General features: G+C 51.5%; 3 protein-coding genes across 3 annotated transcripts; all 3 read right to left on the bottom strand.

Moving 5' to 3' along the window:
- Positions 1-1,274: 1,274 nt before the first annotated feature.
- Positions 1,275-3,856, bottom strand: BO85DRAFT_449742 (phosphoribosylaminoimidazolecarboxamide formyltransferase/IMP cyclohydrolase). The gene is made up of 5 exons (XM_025660220.1): positions 3,706-3,856; positions 3,495-3,540; positions 3,189-3,315; positions 1,637-3,122; positions 1,275-1,584 (listed from the first exon to the last, which is right to left on the bottom strand). Exons 2-5 carry the CDS (start codon positions 3,511-3,513, stop codon positions 1,429-1,431), a joined length of 1,788 nt encoding a protein of 595 aa, XP_025514930.1. The 5' UTR covers positions 3,514-3,540; positions 3,706-3,856; the 3' UTR covers positions 1,275-1,428.
- Positions 3,857-4,631: 775 nt separating this feature from the next.
- On the bottom strand, positions 4,632-5,748 carry BO85DRAFT_373417 (INSIG family protein; the record flags this gene model as incomplete). Its single annotated transcript, XM_025656080.1, has 3 exons — positions 4,632-4,819; positions 4,868-4,994; positions 5,059-5,748. 3 exons carry the CDS (start codon positions 5,746-5,748, stop codon positions 4,632-4,634), a joined length of 1,005 nt encoding a protein of 334 aa, XP_025514929.1.
- A 2,029-nt stretch (positions 5,749-7,777) lies between these two features.
- On the bottom strand, positions 7,778-14,531 carry BO85DRAFT_459767 (DEAD/DEAH box helicase; the record flags this gene model as incomplete). The annotated part of the gene is made up of 8 exons (XM_025661673.1): positions 7,778-9,273; positions 9,329-9,382; positions 9,442-9,981; positions 10,055-10,469; positions 10,549-10,783; positions 11,388-11,492; positions 12,433-14,259; positions 14,332-14,531. The coding sequence occupies 8 exons, from the start codon at positions 14,529-14,531 to the stop codon at positions 7,778-7,780; spliced, it is 4,872 nt and encodes a 1,623-aa protein (XP_025514928.1).
- Positions 14,532-14,853: the final 322 nt, after the last annotated feature.

The raw sequence follows: 14,853 nt of genomic DNA, 5'->3' as shown, positions 1-14,853 counted from the left end.
GAAAGAAACAGCCAATTCTATCCTCTCACACGTACAATCTCCCACCATTCCTGACTACGTACGGGCTTCATCGATAGCCCCTTCTACTCAATCGCTTGTCAGCGTGGCCCGGAATGATAAAGTCACCAGTTTAAGTCATCGGGCAAGGAGTTGAACTGTTTGCGAACAAGTTTGGTCATGGCCCGCTTGTCTGTAGGCTTCTATCGGCTTTGATATGACTTCAATTGTAGCTGTTCCCAACAGATATGTTTCGCCTTTAGGACAGAAGGCTAACGTGAAATCGGTTAATGACTTTACTTTACAAAACCTTGATACAATGAATCAGCAGCAGAGCTAGTAAAATAAAATCAATCCATCTGACGGATTGAATGTTGTGGGCAAATCCATGTAAGCTAAAAGTTGTTTGGCATAATCACTTTGTTGGTTATGTCGGCGGTACGTACCGCGTATTCTTGACCTCCGGATACTCCGACACCCACACAATGACGTCAGGTATAGTGACACCGGGCACTTGGTATTCCACTACTCCAGGGTGCTTGAGACATACGCCAGGACGTCTATCTGCTCTCGACAACTGTATGAGCTTGATCAAGAATATATCATAGTCATAGCGCCTCAACTCTATATATATGTAATGTCATTTCGGCCAATTGAACTTACCGGCCATCAATCTTTCACATGCTGGTCAATATATATAAATGAGGTCTACCATCCACCTTTACCAACTTGTATGATCTTCACCAAAACTGATGAAGCGAACATTGACATAGAATCTCACCTCACAAATATTGACTATAAACTATCAGCCACAGCCTCCATATTCATTCCAATACTCGAGTAAAAATTCGATAAAGCAAGGAGACCGACTCCGGGGAACCGAATGAGCCGGGTACCTACATCGGCACATCCTAGCAGGCAAGGAGTCCACTAGATACTATGCTAATTGAATTCAAAACACGCCAAACTCAATGTGAGACACAAAATCAAAGTTACATAGTTCCATCATGCATCATGCACCGATTTGCATTCGCTATCTAGCTAGATATGCAATGACGCGTCACTTGATTGTTGCTATTTTCAGTAACCCACTGTCTACAACATCAAATGTATCTAGTGGGTAAACTTTTTCGATCACTTCTATACTATGATATGGACTGCAGATTGAACCTAATGCCACCGAGCCGGACTACTATTACAGACGCTGTAGTGCTTTGCGACGTTCTTGCCGTTTTATTTGCAGGGTGGGCTTTCTGATCAGCACCTGTTAAGCCGAGTCACTTGAAGTCACTTTTGATTGGGATATCGCTACTACAGGCTTATCTCCTCCGGTAAAAGACGTAGGTATAAAAATTCATGAAGAAGACACAAGCGTTATCATGCAACTAGCTTTAACATAAACCCTGGACATGAAACAGGATAATACATCGCTTAGTGGTGGAACAAGCGAGTGCCCTGCTCGACGAACACAATGCCAAGCTTCTCTGAAGTCTCGAAGACGGCGCTGTCGTTCTGGCTACCGCTGGGGGCGGCGATGTACTTGACACCGGAGCGGGCAGCACGGAAGACATTGTCAATGAAGGGGAACTGCGTCATTGAGGTCAGTAAGCGTCACGCATAGTATTGGAAGCAGACTTACGAAAGCATCCGAGGAGACAACAACATCTCCCAGGTTCTTGAGCCAAGCGTCGCGCTCTTCCTGGGTGAAGGGAGCGGGAACTTCCTCGAAGACACGCTCGTACTCGGCCTTCTCAGCATCGGTACGAGGGGTCTGTCCGGAGCAGAGCAAATCAATGGCGTTGCTCTTGTCGGGGCGCTTGGTGCCCTGCTTCCACTTGATGTTGAGCACACGGTCGTGGAAGCGCATCCACCAGTTGTCTGCCTTGTCACCGGCCAGACGGGTGCAGTGGATACGGCTCTGCTGGCCAGCACCGAGACCGACAATTTGGCCATTCAGAGCGTAGCACACAGAGTTCGACTGAGTGTACTTGAGGGCGATGGTTGCCACGGTAAGGTCCCGCAGAGCACTCTCGGGAAGAGCCTTCAGGTCCTTGGGGGTGATGACGGTGTTGAAGGTCTTCTGGGGGGTGATCACGATGTCGTTGCGGTGCTGGGTGAGCTGAACACCGTACAGAGTACGGGTCTCCTCCGCAGCAGGCACATAGTTCTCATCCATCTGCAGGACAAGGTACTTGCCACCCTTCTTCTTGGAAAGGATCTGCAGAGCCTCAGGAGTGTAGCCGGCGGCGATGACACCGTCGGAGACCTCGCGGGAGATGATCTTAGCAGTGGGGACGTCAACAACGTCGCTGAGGGCGAGAATGTCACCGAAGCTGGACATACGGTCGGCACCGCGGGCACGAGCGTAGGCCTGAGCCAGACCGGAAGACTCAATGCCAGCAATGTCATCGACCATGTAGACCTTACGCTCCTTCTCGCTCAAGGGCACACCGACGGCAGCACCGGCCGGCGACACGTGCTTGAAGCTGGCCGCAGCCGGCAGGGCGAGGGCCTGCTTGAGTTCCTTGACGAGAGCCCAAGCGTTGAGAGCATCAAGCAGGTTGACGTAGCCAGGGGCTCCGTTCAGGGCCTTGAAAGGAAGCTTGCCTTGAGTCATGAAAGCAGAAGCGGGCTTCTGGTGGGGGTTGGTGCCGTAGCGGAGAGCCATGTACTGCTCGCCGTTTCCTGCATACTGCTTGCGGAAGAAACCGGAGATAGCAGTGTCGTAGTCGGCGGTGTGCTCAAAAGCCTTGAGAGCGTAGGACTTGCGGCTGGCGTCGGTAATCTCACCGGCTTCCAGCTCCTTGAGGAATTCAGGGTAGTCCTGGGGGTCCGAGAGGATGGTAACGCGGGAGTGGTTCTTGGCAGCAGCACGGAGGAGGGTGACTCCGCCAATGTCGATCTCCTCAACAGCCTCCTCGATGGTGACGTTCACCTTGTTGACGGTCTCCTTGAAGGGGTACAGGTTGCAGACCACGAAGTCCACCTTGGCAATGTTCTGGTCGGCCAGATCCTTCTCGTCAGACTCGATATCACGGGCAAGGATACCACCGTGGACAGCGGGGTGAAGAGTCTTGACACGGCCACCGAGCATCTCCGGGGCATGGGTGATGGCGGAGACATCTCTGATCGACCATCAGTTTTGAGGTCTGGAGAGACCCAGTCATGACCATAGCAATATGGTGACTCACTCAACGGGGAATCCCGCCTCCCGAATCAATCTCGCAGTACCACCAGAGGCGAGCAACCGGACGTTGTGCTTGACGAGGCCCTTGGCCAGGTCAAGCAGTCCAGTCTTGTCGTAGACGGAAAGGATGGCTATAGATGGGATTTGAAGAATGCAATTAGCCCCAGATACTCTGAATTCTCGCAAGTAACAGAAATGCCAAATTGTGGGGACAGGTATCGGACCAAGTCCACTACTTGACAGGTCTCTAAAAGTACCCGATCAAGAAAAAGAATTGAAGACGGGAGACAAGAAATATCAATTGACTTACCTGACTTTTGTTGAGACATCCTGAGATACTGACAGTGAAGAGGTCACTAGAGCAGAGAAGCACAGAGTCAGGAATGATGAAGAGGGAAAAATTGTTCAGGTCGAATAAAAAGGGCCCCCCCACAGCCCCTCCGGGACGATCAACTGGGAGCTCCGCACACAGAGCACGAGCAACATCAAGAACGAGGCAAAGAAAACGTTGAGGTACGTACCTGGAAAATGAGAGGAAATTGGGGGAATATAGTGGCCTCCAGATTTGTTATATTATCGTCCAGACCGGGGGTTGATCAATGGCAGAGATAATATAACTTTACCTTTGCGACTGATCACAGGCAATGTCGATTGAAGTTCCCTCAATTTCTCCTCGATGTCCCGCCGCGGGGTCCTTCGCCGCTTTCGGACCTGGCGGGTGACCAAGATACTATCGATTACTAACCGCCATCTGTCGTAGCTCCAAACCCGCGGGAAAGACGCCAGACGGACCTGCGGCAGGTGCTTACCATATTAGGCTTAGCATTGACATCGGCTATTTATGCATAATGCGCTTAGTAATGTAAATATACACAGATACAGATAGTCACGTGTAATCACATGATCTACGCACAGGCCACAAACATTCCACTACAAAAGCCTTGCCCGGCCGCTTCGCTTTGAATTTTTTTTTTTCTTTTCTTCTACATGAACAACGCAAAATCAACATTCTTCAAAAAGCGTTCCTGCGAGGATATCTTTCCCTAAGGGGTCTGTATAGCCGATGAAGTACGGAAATCGTCATACAGAATGGAGAGAAACTGCCTCTGGCAGAGTATCGATCTTGGGTGCAGTGTCTGACTTGAACTTACGTTCGGTGGAAGGGACTGCAATGATTGATTCTACAAACTCTGCTTATTATCTACTAAACTGATCCATATTTTCACTTCGTGTAAACGGAGTTCGTAGTCGATTTTCATAATCTCGTCGCCATGGCTTTTGGCCCAACGGATCATCTATCTAGTAACAGACTTGTTTGTCTCTGAGAAACTGCACGTGGCCAAAGGAAGGAGAATTTCTGCATTAAGAAAGTGGAGTGCTAGGGTATACCAAGACCCCGGTATCAATTAAATGTTGGGATGAGAAGGGGTACGGTCCTGTTCTCGCGTCACTTTAGCGACTCGCGCTGGGCTCCAATGGCAAGCTGCCGGCCAATGTTTCCAAAGCAGACGCATGCGCAGAAAAGGACGCTGGCAACCCAGGTCCTTACTGCTATGCTTTCCTGTGACATCTCAACAGCCAGCCCATATCCCCATCCGGTGACGTCGAATTTGCTTGCTGCAAAAGCCGAAGTCTCTGCAGATGGAATCAAGTCAGGCTTGAGTCCCAGTATTATTCCCATACCGGCCAATCCAACAACGGTTGACAAAACGAAACCGGTCCGTGTGCGGTCGATGAGGTACCATAGTACGGGGTTCACGAGCGCGAGGGTCAGTGATGCTTGAGTTGTAGATTCCCAGGGTAGTCGGCGCTGTAAGATACAGAGCCGGATTAGTATTGAACCAATGAACGCGGGTTGCTGAGTTTTTACTTACCATGGCAAATGCAATTCCCACAAACGCGCCAACGCTGCGAACCACTGAAACCCACGAGAGAGTACGGTCTGCAGTCTCGGGGTCGCTCGACCCTTTTGCCTGCTTAGGGCTGCCAATAATTTCATCCGAAAACTGATCGAACCAAGGAAGAATGTTGCCCAAAACGACGCCGGCCACACCCCAGAAAGCAAGATACTGCCATGATCCGTAGTAGTGTGTATTCTCCAACTTCACCGGAGTGATCCAATGATTCTCATGCAAGTGAATTGTGATGACACCATAGACAACGCCAAAGCCCAAGAGGAAGGCGCTCTTCAGCGCCTGCGGAAGGATGACGCCCCGAAACAGGCCGTGGCTAAGCCGTGATCGTGTCCGCTGAAGTTTGCCTGGAGCTGGAGCCGGAGCTTCAGGCTGGATTCTCGGGCTTCCTGTTTGAGGCGTATGGGCTTCCGTCCCCCAGGGACTCGAGTCGTCACGAGAGCTGTCAAATGCAGTAGGAGAGTAAATGCCATACAGCGTCGAGGAGGTCAAGTTCATGATCGAAGCATTGCGGCTGACGCTGGTAGAGCCGGTATCTTTAGCGGCGAGCAGGTCTGGGTTGGAGGGTTCCACTGGAGTAGAGGGTTCTTCAGGCGTGAGATCGAACACACGTCGCGGACGCGGGCGAAGGATCGTAGGCTCGTCAGACATGCTAGGCGGGATGCTGGTTCCAGATATTCAGGGGAGAGGGTTGAAGGGAGAGAGGGAGCTGTAGAAGAGAGAGCAAGAGGCGTGAAGGAGGCAGTGGTTATTTGACTCAGGCGCGGGAAATCTTCAACTCGACACTGTAATCAGATATCGTGATCCACCGGCTCCAGCAAGATCAGCCGTCAGCCCACCCGCGGTTAAATATCGGTAGGTCGACTCCTTTCGAACAATTGTCCTGTCTGCGTGAAGGAGCGTGTCCGAGGTGGGGGAGAAGGCGAGAGGAGAAGAGAAAGGCCAGAGCGTGCTGGAGCTGCAAGCACACAGACAGCCAAATAATAGTAAAGGGGAGGCTGGAGGCAGATCTGTTCGTGCCAGCGGCCTAGTGGAGCAACACTACTGGCAGTAACTGGGGGTGCAAGATTTGCGGCGGATCGGCAGAGGACACTCTGAGGGGGAAAGGAATTGAGAACCTCTAAGTGGGGAGAATGAATGGCAATTGCTTCTGAATAATATATGGAAAAAGTTAGTAATGGATGGTGTGACCCTGTGTAGTAAGGATAATTAAAAATGCAAAGTGGTGCAGAGCCAGAAAACCCTGAACAATCCGGAGCAGTGAGGATGCAAGAGAGGCCGAAGGAATGTTGGGGGAAGCCATACTCCGTAATGAGCAGCTCATCCTGCGATCACATGTAAAACAGTCTTAGCTCCACCACCTCCAGCTGCCGCCACAAAAAGGAACCCGCCAAAACACTCTCGTCCCAACCAATTCCTTGATGACAAGAAGAGTCCGTCAGAGTCATACTCTGTCTCTACGCACTCTTCATCTGAAAACTTGGCTGAATTTCTCGTCTGTCTGGCCAGCACAGTATAGGGATGTGGCCTAGGCCTGGTACCAGTATACCGTCTGACTCTGGCTCAACCTCACATTTCGGAGATCCCCTCGACGCCCTTGCTTCTCTAGCACATGTAAATTCGGGAGGAGATCGAGTCGGAGAAAATCCACAATGTCATGGTTGCTAATCCTTGACTCAGGGACGTCAACTCACCCAACTAAAGAGCAGCTTCCACGTCACAGCCTCCTCTTTCCCCTCGAGCTTGTGCACCGACTATTACACCAAGTGTGTCACCGTAGTTTCACCCTGCATTGGAAATCATACCTCCAATGATATCTCCTCTTGGACGTGTCTATCATTAGTAGTGACGCCATTCAGAGCTGTCTTGGGCGGATGATACTTGTTCTAATACGACCGTCCCCGCTACTTATGCAGCTTAACATGTACACCCCGCACGATATCATACTGGGCTGAGCTTGGCCACAGGTATCTGGACGCAAGATCACGTTCCAATTAGTGTACAGTAGATGTCAGTATCAGTATTAGTGAAACCGCTGACTACCCTTCTTACCAATACAACCAGGATTTACTGCCAGAGTGAGCCGAACGTGCAGAGCACTCTCTATATATACTTCAGAGTGAACATAAGAAAAGTGTTATGGGGGTCCGGGAACCGAGGCAGAGCAACACCCACTATAAGGCGTAGAATAGGAGGTTAGAATCTAGTATGTTACTCCCAGTAGTCGTACTGTTCAGAACGTGGGAAATGTTGCGAGTAACTCCGAGCAACCAGAAAGACTCCCTGTAGGTGCGGCGCTTGCATTTCCATGGCGACGCAATTTCATGAATAGTTCTCCGCATATAGTAGCCCTCTGTTTAAACAAGGAGTTGAGACAGACTTTCAGCTTGGATGGGAAAGCCACAACTATCGAAGGCGAACAGGTTTCGAGCTAATAATAGTAACATAATGTATTGTATCAAGCTAGTCTCAATCCCCGTGGGTTTAATAAGTGCAAAAGGAAATACAGAAAAGGGAGGGGAACAGAATACAACATATGAAGGGACACATTGAAAAAGCGTTGCCAAATTAGATACGGCACATTAGACATAAGAAATGGATGTAGTTGATAGAGCAACCAAACCGCAAGGCGAATTAACAAGCTCCATGGCGGTTGCTGCGTAGCCCACAGACATATGACTTATTTATCTTCCATAACCTCATCTTTCATATCTTCTCGTTCTGCTGTCTCGCCACCAGCTTCAGTGGCTGGTTCGGCAGCATCTCCAGCGACCGAAGAAGTCTCACTGGCAGCATATCCGTTTCCACCTTCCATGGTAGAGGAGTTATCATCACCATCGGCTTCCCCTTCTCCCTCATCGAGATCATCGTCGTCGGCTTCTTCGTCGTTCTCATCGGATGAGAGTGCCTCACCTTCCTCATCTGGATCACCTCCGTCGCCAATAAAGCTGTCCTCATAGCCAAGTTCGGCAGGGCGAGATGTACGAGCCTTGCGTGTCGTACCGACATCCTCCTCTCCACTTCCTTCTCCCAGAATTTCACGGTCGATATCGTCAAGTCCTTCCTCACCTTCGATGTCTCCGTCTTCATCGCCCATCTGGGCCGATCCAGGCATCGGGGAGAGTTCCTGATCCCGGGATGGCACTTCGAGACCATCCTTAGTGGCATCGGGGTTGGCTGTCTCACCATCTCCAGCATCACGTTGAGCACGGCTCCTGTTAGCTTTAGAACGCGATGTCGATGCGCCTTGCTCCTTGGACTCTGTAGCCGAGGCACCAGATGCTGCCCCAGCAAGCTTGCGTTTAGCATTGCGTGCAGCGCGGGCTCTGCTACGGGCCGAAGACGGGACGCGCCCAGCAAGGTCTGAGGAGTTTTCCATGGCCAATCTGATCTCTCTTGCCTTCTGACGTTGCTCTCTTTCCTTCTTGCGGTCACGTTTCGGGCCGTTGGCGTCATCATAATCCCATCGGTCCAAGCGCCTGGCCGCCTTGCGAATGACAGACAGGTAGTAGCTGGCGCATTCACCAAAGTCTTCCTCTTCCTCCGGCTTTGGAATAAGCCCGCCTTTGCCCCACGATCTCTCCTCATCGTCCGTATCATAATCATCAGGCAGGGTTGATAATAGACGACCGTGACGGACGAGCGGTAGCTCGCTCTCTCGATTCGCACGCAAGACACGATATGCCTCATTCTTCCGCTTGGCTAGAAGATATTCAATTCGCTGTCGCCGATTTTGCTCAACAGCGAGCTGGTGCTGCGTAAGGGGCCGGGGACGGCGAGAAGAAGACTGCTGAGGTAAGGTAGGATCTGCGACGAACCGATTTAAAATGGGATGGCCAGAGCCTGGAGGAGCTGGAGAAGCAGCGTCAGGTGTGTTTTCCATCTTGGTTCTTAAGATGAGACGCTGCTGACCAACAGAACGGTTGAGGGAAGATTCCCGCTTAGGTCTCTTGTAACGAGACCTGGCAGACTGTCCAGGAGTTTGATAATCATCCTCATCATCCTGCGGATAGCGCTTGGAAGAGGGATGTAGGGGGGTTGACATAGTAGAACCGCGGCCATCGCCTCGACCTATGATAATCAGATTAGTAAACTGGGAGGCCTGAGAATTTTGCTGGACAGACTTACCCGAAACATCTCCCGAGCCATCTTCCTCATAGCCAAAGTCTGGCAAACCTACCATGGAATGTCAGTCAAAGAAGGATATGATACCTTGATCTCAGAGACGTACCTTTCTTGGAGCGTTTGGTCACTCTAGGAATCGGTTCATCTTCCTCCAGAATACCTGCGGATGGTGTCAATGATTGCACAAATAGAACTCGAAGAAAGGTCTGTGAAACTGACGTTTGCGTTCCAGGCGCTTAGCCTCTCCATATTCAATCTCAGACTGAGTATCAACATTTTCCTCGTTTGCTTGTTCCTCGGTAAGGCTTTCAAATTGAGGCACCTTGATGGGCAAGCCCCCGGTTCCTTCACCGTCCAGGCCGGGTCCAAACGGATTGTTGCGTGCGGCTTCGGCGCTGAAATCACTTTCCAGGTACCACCACATCAACCATAGGAATGCCTTTGCACGACTCTTACTGCTCAATGTGCCCCGCATGACGAGGTCAAAGAAGTCGCGTGGAGGGAAGAAGTGCATTTCAGATACCTTGGGCGCGTATTGTGCCAGAACGAAAATGAGGTTTACCGGGTTGGTGCGAGGAATTGCATGGCGCTTGATTCTTTCTAGAGTGTTTGGCTGGTCGACGTCTTCCGAAGCACCCTTGAGAATGGATTTGAGACGAGGGGCGTCTTGGAGCTGCTTGTAGGCGTTCGGGTCTTGGTGAGCTTGTAGCGAAGGAATGGAGTGATAGGTCCGCAGTTGGGCACGCATCTCAGGGAAGACTGGTCCATATCAGTAAACGACGGAGAAAAGCAGAAAGAATGCCTGTGAGCTGAAGGTGGATGGAGGACATACAGTTGAGAGTGGTATTCATCCTTCCGAAATTGACCAGCAAGCAAACCATAGCCATGCTGATAGCTGCTTGTTTATCGTTCTGAAGTTTGTCCTTCAAGATCTTGCTCGTCTTGCTACTCCTAGCCATAGCGTCGATGTAGATGTCCGCAAAATCCAGGTTCTTCTCTCCATCTGGCCAACGGGTAAAGACCTTAGTCTGGTCTTCGAAGACGAGCTTGAGGAACTGATACTGGATGTCCTTGCGCCACAGCGGAATGCCGTCTTCCTTCTTGAGATGTCGAATCTTATTTCCGGAGTAGACAGACCCGATAGTGCCGTTCGCCTGACGCCTAATACCGACGGTCATGTTGTGAGTTTGCTGCTCATCTTGCGGCTCGGATTGCGCAAACGACTCGTCCGCGGCGGTGCTTTCAACCTCAGCCATCTCGGAAGTCGCGTGGTTTCACGAAACAATGGTCTTTCGTATGGATGTAATAATATGGAGCCCTCAAGACCGCAACGTAAGGATCCGTTCTCGGCGTGTCCTGAGAGCGGTAGCCGCGCAGGGGGACAGCGATTGATGGGATAGTTAGCTCAAGGACGACGCAATGGATGAACGAGTGGAAGAGTGGTCGCCCAGTGGGTGATAGAAGGTAGGGGGATAATGAGATGGAAGAGCTGGGAAAGTTTGACGCGGATGGAAGATTGAGAAAGAGGGAAGAAATTGGGAGGTGGGCAGGGAACGTGATCCTGGACGATCCGTGACTTTCTTCTTTCTCCCTTGGCTTGATCTCCGATCGTGCGCGGGAGTGACTAAGGTAGCCTGTATAGTTAACTAAGTAACTAACACGCGCTTGGAACCCGATCATTCGCATGAGCAGTTCCGTCAGTATTTATTACTTTATCCAGACATTCCCTTCCTGGTATGATCATGATGAAAGACTTTACGCTTCACTCCATCAAACAGCTGGTCTGTCGATATAGGCTCACAGTGCAAGCAAGACCCGCCTCACCACAACCATCATGCCATCACCATTCACCGTCAGACATTGGATTAGACTGATTGAACATCTTTCCCAAGATGGGTGTGAAAGCATTATGATAGAAAATACTCTGACACGAAGCAAGATTTAGATAACCTATACATACTGACTGATGTGTGCCTACGTATTTTCAAACCAAGATGCAGAGGGAATAATGTAACCAGGTGGACATTATCATTTCAGTTACAACATAAACGAGCTTGAGACTTTTTTTACTTAAACAGAGAATAGCTAGCTCCCTTATTTCTGAGACGCGCGGTCTCCGTAAGCAAGGCCGTCTTCGGCATTAACCGTTGAGCCCAAGCTGCTACTGACATGATATAATGATACCCACAAATAGCGCCAGCAAAGCAACTTCCCATCCTCCACGGATCCGAGATATGAACCAGAAAAAGAAGATCCCATTCGATGTCAGCCTCCACGGACCCCAGTGCAGAGAATATTTTTGTGGACACAGCAGCTCGAGCTAACGCCATACACAATGCAATGAAGAAACCTATCTCTATCACCCGCATTCCCATTTTTGTAACCCATCGTTCCTTGAAGTCGTGCAAAAAGATCAATGCTTGCCGAAAGACGTCACGGCCACACAGACCTTGATGTCTCTCCAACTCCGGTGCGTATGCTTAACACAGCTTGGAGTAGTAAAGCATAATCTCAAGCCAAGCACGAAACAACAACACGGATGGAAAAAGAAAACGGAATAAGAGAAACCCCGCCGTGAGAAACCGAAACTGTAAGAAATCTATTCGCGAGACACGGTCGATGCAGCTGCCTGGCACCAAGCAGGGAAAAATCATAAAAAGCACTTTTCTGAACACGAAAAGCCGGCACCCCCGCTCGGCACGCGTCGTTCAAGCGGATCTCCGTATGGCCGCCTGAGAACAAAAAGGGTATCTGATGAAGCGGTCGCAGGAGAAAGACAACGCATTCTATGATATCCATGCAATGCCGACCCGAATGCTCTCGATTATAAACGGGTATAACCACGAGCAGCGAGATAAGGAGATCGGACCGCATCGAAACCCATGTCTAAAACAAAACGATGAAATAGGCAACATTGATAAAATGCTCAGCAGCAGAAGAAAACACCTGCACATAGGAGAATAACGAAATAGAAAAGACAACAAGCAGAGAAAAACCGATTCTTAGAACGCATCTAAGGTTATGTCGTGGCGGTCATGACAAAGCCGGCCCTGAGGGAGAGAGAGAGAAGTAGGGATGAGAAGAAAGAGAAGAAGAACTCAGGACTCGTTCTGATCGTATCCGTCAAAGGAGAGGCAAATGAAGAAAAAGAAGCCAATCAGACCCGACGGCCTCGTCAGAGACCACAACTTCCCCTAGTGATTAATTTACCACCAGGAAGAAGGTCCAGTAGGGCCGGAGGGGTTGCCGTAGCCACCACCGTAGCTGCCGCCGCCGCCGCCATAGCCACCACCGCCTCCATAGGAGGGAGGGGCGCCATAGCTGCTGCCGCCGCCACCATAGCTGCCGCCAGGTGCACCGTAGCTGCTGCCGCCAAAGGAGGGAGGACCGCCCATACCACCACCCACGCGACGCATGTCACGGGTAGCGTTGGCGCCACGACCACGGCCACCACGGCCGCCGCGACCACCATAGCCGCTGCCCTCACGAGCAATGCTCTCGAGGAACGAGGGGACCTCCTGGTGAGCCTCCTTCAGAAGATCGATCAGGTCGCGGACAACACCCCGGTTGCCACGATTGAAGAAAGCAGTGGCGATACCAGTGTTACCGGCACGACCAGTACGACCAATACGGTGAACATAGTCATCGATGTCGGTGGGCAAGTCGTAGTTGATGACGTGGGTGACATTGGGGATATCGAGACCACGAGCAGCAACAGCAGTGGCAACAAGGATAGGGCAACGGCCGGAGCGGAACATTTCCAAAGCACGCTCACGCTCACGCTGGGTACGATCACCGTGAATAGCGGTGGCGGGGAAACGCTGGTTGAGAAGGAAGTCGGACAGAGAATCGGCCATACGCTTAGTCTCGACGAAGATGAGGGTGAGGCCGCTAGTGCCGTGAGTGTGGAGGATATCCAAGAGGACGGAGCGCTTGTCGTGGTCTTCGACATATTCAACCTTCTGGGTGATGTTCTCAGAGGTAGATCCGACACGGCCGACGGACAGGAAGACGTAGTCCTTCAAGAAGTCGCGAGCCAGCATCTGGATGTCACGGGGGAAAGTGGCCGAAAACATCAGCGTCTGGCGGTCATTCACGTGGGGCATATCCTCGCCTTCCACGATGCGGCGAATCTGGGGCTCGAAACCCATGTCCAACATACGATCGGCCTCATCCAAGATCAGGTACTTGATGTTGACCAGAGAGATGCGGCCACGCTCGATAAGATCGACAAGACGACCAGGGGTAGCGACCAAAAGATCACATCCGCGCTCAATCTGGCGGAGCTGGGAACCGATATCGGCACCACCGTACACAACGCAAGGGCGGACCCAGGAGCGGTAGGCGAACTTACGGGCCTCGTCGAAGATCTGGGAAACAAGCTCACGGGTGGGGGCCAGGATGAGGGAGGTCGGGTACGCCTTGCGTTGACGGCCGTAACCGAATTGACCGCCAGCCTGGGCAGGAGCAGCGGAAGGACCGTTCTGATAAGCCTGAGACAAAATAGGGAAGAGGAAACCACCAGTCTTTCCGGAACCAGTCTGGGCGCAGGCCATCAAATCGCGGCCGTTCATGACAATGGGGATGGAGTACTTCTGGACGGGGGTGGGAGTCTGGTAGTGGGCGAGCTTAATGTTCTCAATCAGGTGGTCATCCAGGGGCGGGTTGGTGAAGGCGTTGACCGGCTCCGGGACATCGTGACCAGAGGCCTCCACGGGGATGTCGTCGTAATTGGCGAAGTTGATACCGGTGTTCTGCTTGGTGGGATCGTTGGGAAGACCGAAAAGCTCGCGTTCGAGACGGGGATTGGCAGGACCGGGAATGTGCTTGCCGTCACGCCACTGGCCATCTCCAGAGCCTCGGGCAGAACCACCTCCACTTCCTCCATAAGAGCCTCCGTGACCTGGGTGTCCGTAAGCATTTGGATTAAAGGGCCGGCGAGCTTCGTGAGGGCTCCAGCTAGTGTTACCATTGGGACCGCGAGGGCTGAAATCGGGGGCGTTGGCGTTGGCCCACTGACCACCGCGAGGGCCGCCTCTGCAAAATCATGCCAGTTAGTCACTACACACAACGCGAAATGGGACACGCCCGTGATGCAAGATCACATACCTAGGACCACCCCAGGAGTTGCCAGGGCCAGCGGCGGGACCGGGGGGAGGGGCAGCGGCAGCACCGTCCATGTTTCCACCCATCTGGCGTCCGCGAAGATGGGGAGGGATGTAAGCGGCGCGACCCGTGTTGGGGGCAGCGGCAGGAGCGTGCTGAGACTCGTTGAGGGAAAGGTTTCCCATCTTCAAGCTGTCGGCCATATTTGCGGTATTTCGAACTGTGGACACCGAAGACAGATGAGCAAAACGCGTTGGATGTCGTTAAAAGGAGCCGGCACAGAAGAAGAAAAAAAACGTACTATGCTGGTAGTTGAACAAAGCGATTTTTTAGCGGATGTTGTCCTTGCGGGCGAACACTGCAAATTTCTTTTCTTCTGTACAGGACAAAAGGAAAGAAAATGAAAAAGTGAAGTAAAAAGTCCCCGCGTCTCTATCGAGTGGCAATACACAGGGGATCAATAAGAGTAACACAGTGCGAGAAAGAGGAACAGGGTAAAGAAAGACCTTGGGGAGGAATACTAAA

The sequence above is a fragment of the Aspergillus piperis genome, assembly GCF_003184755.1.
Source record: "Aspergillus piperis CBS 112811 unplaced genomic scaffold BO85scaffold_10, whole genome shotgun sequence".
Classification (NCBI taxonomy): Eukaryota; Fungi; Ascomycota; class Eurotiomycetes; order Eurotiales; family Aspergillaceae; genus Aspergillus; species Aspergillus piperis.
Note: the sequence above shows the minus strand (reverse complement) of the source record. Positions and strands in the feature narration are given on the sequence as shown.

Bases quoted from the DNA above. Each gene is read 5' to 3' on its own strand.
- BO85DRAFT_449742 (XM_025660220.1), bottom strand. The intron at 3,123-3,188 runs GTGAGTCACCAT...ATGGTCGATCAG, and splicing joins GAGGCGGGATTCCCCGTTGA to AGATGTCTCCGCCATCACCC. The intron at 1,585-1,636 runs GTAAGTCTGCTT...TCAATGACGCAG, and splicing joins TTGTCTCCTCGGATGCTTTC to TTCCCCTTCATTGACAATGT.